The 6800-nt window shown below is 35.4% G+C and overlaps 1 protein-coding gene across 1 annotated transcript; it reads right to left on the reverse strand.

Moving 5' to 3' along the window:
• Positions 1-4192: 4192 nt before the first annotated feature.
• On the reverse strand, positions 4193-6326 carry LOC131012313 (zinc finger protein NUTCRACKER-like). The gene is made up of 3 exons (XM_057940254.1): positions 6028-6326; positions 5546-5942; positions 4193-5160 (listed from the first exon to the last, which is right to left on the reverse strand). Exons 1-3 carry the CDS (start codon positions 6122-6124, stop codon positions 4476-4478), a joined length of 1179 nt encoding a protein of 392 aa, XP_057796237.1. The 5' UTR covers positions 6125-6326; the 3' UTR covers positions 4193-4475.
• Positions 6327-6800: the final 474 nt, after the last annotated feature.

Here is a 6800-nt window from a genome sequence, read left to right on the forward strand (position 1 = left end):
GATCAAAGTGAATACGGATGGCTCGGCGACGGGAGCTCCGGGCACTATTGCTGCAGGTGGGGTGTTTAGAGATAACTGGAATGTGGTGCGTGGTTGTTTTCACTTCAAAGGTGGCTCGGGTTTTGCCTTTGAAGCGGAACTCCTGGCTGTTATCTCGGCGATTCAAATTGCTCACAATCGAGGATGGCACAAGCTTTGGATTGAAGCCGATTCAACCTACGTGATATCCATTCTTAATTCTCGTTCTTTAAATGTGCCTTGGCGTTTTAAGGTGGCGTGGAATAGGATTTTAAAGATGTTAGATGCTTTCTCGCTGCAGGTTTCTCACATCTTTAGAGAAGGAAACAAGGCGGCAGATTTAATGGCTAACCACCAACGTTCGGACGGGTGGTGGCCGTACGAGATTGAGGAGATTAGGGCTGCGGTTCGCCTTGACATGGCTTCGCATAGCCATCTGCGTCAGAAACGGTAGTTGGGGCTGATGGGTGGTTCATGAGTGGGTTTTGGGGATGGATGTTGTGGAATGCTCAAGGAGATGGCATTTACCCGGATGTCTTGCTCTCGTTTTTCTTTGTTTGGGTTTGTTCTTCTTACGGCGACGACGTCTTATCGGCCGTTTAGTATTTTTTTCGTGGGGTGAGAGCCGGGATAGTTTGGGGACGATGGTTAGGCCGGAGTTCCGGAAACTTTCCCTTCCGCTCTTCCCTACTTTCGTTTTGTGTTTAGACGAGTACTCTTTTTCCTTTTCACGGTTTTTCCCTCTGGGCTTTCCGTGAAAAGGTTTTAATGAGGATCGGCCCTTAGTCTGCTCCTTCTGTGCTTTCAAGGGTTTTTTTGGTTTTTCTTTTCTTTTTTATATATAAAATCGTCAATTAATAATAGGTCTTCAACGCAAATTGGGATTAGAGGATAATTAAGTAATAACCATTATTCAATAACTATCCTATCCTCAAATCAAGGGATCACGTTCATCATTATATCATTCCATATCAGACCACCTTCAATTAATAATTATATACTGTGCAATTTTAGTTATATTAAAATTTATATTCTAATATCAATGGTTGTTTGATTCACTCACTAATATTAATGACCAAGACGAATCTTTAAAGTTGTCTTTTGATTAATATGTGATTAATATGGTTTGAATTTATGTTCACGAATCAACATGTATTTATTCATGCAGAGAATGTGTTTTGATTCATGCAGGGACTGTGTTTCAAATTCATGCAACAGATATAGGGTGAGACTACAACAAATAATTCATACATAAACCAAAAACAATTCATGCAATCAGGCACAATGTTCACGAATATTGTATGGATTTTTTCATTTATTTAATGACCTATACAACACATAAAAAAATGTAATCCCAACCATTAATTCCAAATAATTCATACTTAAACCAAAAATAATTTTAAGTTCACGAATGTACACGTATTAATGTTCGAATTTTAAGTTCACGTAATAATATGTTCGAGAGAATTCATCACTTATTTATTCATGCATGTACACGTATTAATATGTTTGATTTTTAAGTTCACGAATGTACACGTATTTATTCATGCAACAACTATATTTTGATTCATTAACAATATGAAAATTCATATCTTAATATCCATTGTTGTTTGATTTGTTCACTAATATTATGCTGCATGAATATCTTATCATTGCATGAATATGAATCAACTAAGGTATGAACAAAATATATAAGTTCGGTTGAATCGAAAATTTAGTAGGAATAACTCTATTTTTTCAATGAAATATGAAATCCACAAGAAATGTGATTCCAGCCGTGGATTACCATATGACACACGATCATAATATTATATGTACTAATTTTTGGCACTTATTATATGAACAACTTTAGAAAGTAAGTATGAATATTATTCTATATGCAGGATTACCATATGACCTATGAACATGATATTATATGCACGGATTTTTTGCACCAATTCTATGAACAACTTTATCAATTATGTACGAATATAATTCGTAGCAGAAAATTTGGTCTTATTGTTTGACATGATTCACGCAACTTTATCATTTCAATGGGAGATATCATTTACTTAAATTTGATTCGGTTCATTTACTCCAGTGAAGAAATCGATAAGCAATCATTACAAACTTTAAAATCCCTATTTAATTGGGGAGTGATAATCGCAGGTATAGGAAAATATTTGGAAGGTCAATCGATTATGTCCAAAATACCCTTTCGAAATTAAACAGTATGAATATTTTGCCAAAATTAATGAATTATAAAATCTATCCAAAATTGGATCACAACCGTTGATTAGGCTGTAATCAACGTTCAAAATTAAGTCTTATTTTATAGACTTAAGGAAGTTCATTGAATAGCGCTACCCTATATATATATATATATATATATATATATATATATATATATATATATATATATATATATATATTATATAGGGGGCCGCTCCAATGAGACCCCCTAATTTTCGTGTAACATGAGGCACGATCTGGTGCGTTTATTTTATTAATCCTATGGCTGATATTGTATCTGGAGGGAGATTTTTTGTTTCACAGGGTTCGAATCCTGGAGGGAGCAGAATATTTTAAATTTTATTATTCATCAGTATATACTGCATTGTTCATCAATATATAGTGCCTTGTTTATCAGTATATATGTCTTATTCATTACCAATTTTTAAAATTTTATTTTTCATCAGTATATTCATTTTGTTCGTTAGATATACGTCTTGTTCATTAGTATTATATGTCTTATTCATTGTCCTCATGTTACACGAAAAATAGGGGTCTCACTGGAGCGCGCCCCTATATATATATGCAGCAAACACATGCACACACAACTTGCGAAAATGTGTGAAAAAGATGAAGGAAAAAAGGGGTAATTTTTAAAATTTAATGGTAGTGGTAAATTTGTATTTTTGCATAAAAATTGGTCAATTTTTAAGGTTTTTATTTTATAGGCTAATTTTTAAATTTACTATAAGAAAGTGGCCAATTCCGTATGTATTTCTTTTTCTTATATATTCTTTTTATTTTTGTTTTTGTTGAAGCGGCTGATAGATGTATTTATTTATAACAATTTCTATATATAAATATATATATATATATATATATATATATATATATATATATAATATGTAGACGACGACTGTTGATGACACAAGTACAATTGAGCAGACTGCTGAGACCGGGTTAGATCTTTTTTTTTTTGTTCTTTTTCAAAAAGATGATCAATAATAATTCTTCATTTTTCCTATGGTGATTCGAAGCCCCGATCTATTGATTGGAGGGGAAACGTCTTACCAATTGAGTTGTGCTTCGTTGTCTGAGACCGGGTTGGACTTTGATCTTATACGTTTTCGAAAAACTTGGCCATATATATGTACAAGAGTTTTACATTGCATAATACGAGTTGTATAATATGGAGGGTGACGAGTCTGAATTTTCAACTATATCAGTTTGAATTTTATAAATTTTGAAAGTGAATGTTCAACTACAAGTACGTGGTGGTACTAAGCGCATGTTCTGAAATAGGAGTGTCGGGAATGTCAGCCATTTTTGTTCTCTTTTTCCCTCCCAAAGCATACGCCTTTTTTTCATCTTTTTTGTGTAGCAGTGCGTCGTGCCTGCTTTTAAGGTTGTGATGCAAATTGAGACTCTTTTGAATATGCATAATATTAGTTTTTATTTTCTCACGCTAATTTGTGTATTAGATAATGTAGGGAAAATATCATTTTTGTACCCCCATGAAAACTAAGTCAATGCTGATTTGAAATACTGTCATGATTCATGACTAATGAATATCCCCACATCTCCCTAATAATGCAGTTTATGAAATCTATGTATTGGTAATTTCTTGACAATTCGTAATAGCTTAGAAATAGACTAGATATATCAAGAACACGTGAGTACTAGTTCAATATCTACTTAAGAGCGGGTATGCTAATTTCTTTTCCCAATTCCAACTTGGGGGTACGTAAGGCTAAGCAAAAGGCAATATGTACCATCACATATTTTATCAAAATTATTTATAATAAATGTCCTATTAATTTAAAGATGAATTTATCTCGGATAAGTATCTCATCATTTCATAATGTTATGATCAAACATCGTTAAACTTATCATTTCACATCGATATAGTTTTTTTTTTACTTTCTCTATTTCCAATATTATACACTAAGTAATAGAAGTTGTTCGATCGTTTATTAATATACAATTAATATTTAAAAACTAAAGACACTCGTTCGACGACGAAATAGTTAATCATAATAAGGAGCACTTAACTAGATTTAGCTTTTTTGTAACACTCATTTTATTTCCATAAACAACAATTAATAAACATAATTAATGAACATCGCAATAATGGAGTTGAAAAGGTGTCCAATCCTCTTTCCCTCCACTAGCTATCATTCTCCCTTTTGTCAGAACCCCTAAATTCCACCCATGGAAACAAATTCTCTCTCTCTCTCTCTTATCTCTCATATCCATCCATTGATAGACGGGGGATGGCAAATCCCGACTCCAAGAAAATCCCTCGTCTCTCCTCCCTCCGCCATTTCGTCATGGCTCTGCAACCGACGTCGTTTAGAAGAAGGGTACATCTGTGGGTGGCCGTTCATGGCGGAATTCTCATTCACAGAGCTCTCAACATCACTCCCAAACCCGCTGGTCACCGAGCTTGTACTGTACAACCCGCAAAGCCTGTTCCCATCTTGAACCGCGCCGTTGAGCCCAAAACTTCCTAGGATCATCGCAGGATGGGTTGTGGTCGTGGCGCCGATTTGCGCAGCTTTCTGTAATAAAGCGGTGGCAGACATTCTTGCAGAAGCTTCTGCTTGGTGATTGGTGGTTTGGTTTTGATGAGTACTAAATAATGATGAAATGGTTGCTTCTTTGTGATTGGTTAAAGGGATTGGCGATGAGTTGTGGGTGAAATCCCAGTTTAGATTGTAGAAGGTGGATGGTGGAAGGTTGGAGAAGGATGGGTTGGTGGCGAATGGTGGATGCAGGTCTTGGGGCATTCCTGTTGAGTGGATGTGTTGGGGCATGCCTTGGAACTCGTAGTTGAGGTTTCGTGCGTGTGTATGTGTTGCACCTCTCACTCTTAGGCTTTCTTGGGCTAATGCATCGCAAAATGCGCGGTGCGTGATGAAGCTATCTCTCCTGCTCGCACCAACACACACAGATTCATCACTTCAATTTTAATTAATAAACTTCAATACGACAATTCATCAACTCCACTTTAATTTAATTAAGATAAATGCACCAGACATCCGAATATACACACTTTATCCTAGCCGGTTCTGGAGATGTACAACTCTCTCTCTCTCGCAACCTATAATGAAGAGACAAAGCCTAACATATAATTAAGCTCTCTCTCTCTCTCTCATAGTCTTGTAAGCTATCATCATGAGAAAGAAAAACAAAACTCAAAAAACTCAATTATGATATGATCATATATATTTGTTGAGATGAATTGTCAACTCATGAAACACAAAACACATAGGAGTATTATATATATATATATAGAAAGGGAGAGAGAGTGAACCTTGAGAAAATGGTGCCGCAGTCACACTTATATTCCCTGGTTCCACAAGTCTTGGCATGGGCCTTCCAATCGGACTGGACGGCGTAGCGCTTGGCACACTTGTCGCACTTCCAATTCTTCTGGCCGTGTTTCCGGCAGAAGTGCTTCTTGATTCCGGTGAGGTCCCCAAGGGCCCGCGACGGGTGGTGGTGGACGCACGCCTTCTCCGGGCACACATACACCCGCTTCCGCACCTCCTTGCTCGATCTCTGCTTCAGCTTCCATGGCAGATTATGCCCTCTTCTGTGCAGCTGCAGATTCTGATCTCTTTGAAAACCTTTCCCGCAAACCTCGCATACGAATCTGTTCGTCGCCATCAGCGTCTTCGGCGACAGTGCTGTCACCTCCGCCTCAGGATCTGCGCGCCATACACTATTCCAATCATGATTCCGATTTTATTTTTTTTCATTTTTCCGTAATATTCAGAAATTGACTTGTCTTACCTGGTGTGCCTGGGAGATTTCTCTTCTTCTTTGGTGGAGGATTGGATCCAGTGTTTAATGGATTTTGAGTGGAAATGGTGGATTCAGTATCTGTCATCTTCTCTCACTAGACGTTTCTGGAGAGATTTGATTTGGATTTTTTGCAAGAGAACTGTAAGAAAAAATATCTATATGTTTCTTCAATCAAGATTGAGTAATGGAAGTTTTTGAGTTAAGCAAGCAAGAAAAGGAGGCCAAAAGAGATAATGAGTGGCTAATTATTAAGGGTTTCAATCTCATTAAGTAAGCTAAAGGGAGCCATATCTCCTACCTCGGATATACAAATATTTTAACAGCTTGCTGTCGGAATAGAATAACAAAAAATAATTAATCGGTTTTTTTTTTTTTTTTGGTTTTTAATCAATAATGCTATTCGAAAATTGATTAAAAAAATTGTTTAAAATAAAAAGAATTTAGTTGGTTTTATTATTTTCTCTATATTATAGTTTTTTTATGTTTTAATAATTTTTTAATTTGTTTATGTTTGTAAGTACAAAAATTACAAAGAGATAATAGAAATTAAATTATACGTATATATATATTAAAAAATTATTAAAATAATTAAAATGTTGAGAAAATAATAGAATTAACTAAATATTTTTTAAATTTAAACAATTTGTTTTTAAATAAATCGATGTTTTGAAGTATTTTTTTTTCGAATATATTTTGTCTAAATAGTACTCCCTCCGTCTCATTCCAATAGTTTCATTTTCCTTTTCGGGACGTCCCACTCC

This window comes from Salvia miltiorrhiza, chromosome 2, assembly GCF_028751815.1.
Source record: "Salvia miltiorrhiza cultivar Shanhuang (shh) chromosome 2, IMPLAD_Smil_shh, whole genome shotgun sequence".
Taxonomy (NCBI): Eukaryota; Viridiplantae; Streptophyta; class Magnoliopsida; order Lamiales; family Lamiaceae; genus Salvia; species Salvia miltiorrhiza.

What these genes read in the sequence shown, in the direction of transcription:
- LOC131012313 (XM_057940254.1), bottom strand. Translation starts at nt 6,124, where the DNA reads ATGACAGATACTGAATCCACCATTTCCACTCAAAATCCATTAAACACT. An exon ending in AAATCTCCCAGGCACACCAG is followed by an intron (nt 5,943 to 6,027) that starts GTAAGACAAGTC and finishes TATGGCGCGCAG; the next exon opens with ATCCTGAGGCGGAGGTGACA. An exon ending in TGCGGCACCATTTTCTCAAG is followed by an intron (nt 5,161 to 5,545) that starts GTTCACTCTCTC and finishes TGGTGCGAGCAG; the next exon opens with GAGAGATAGCTTCATCACGC.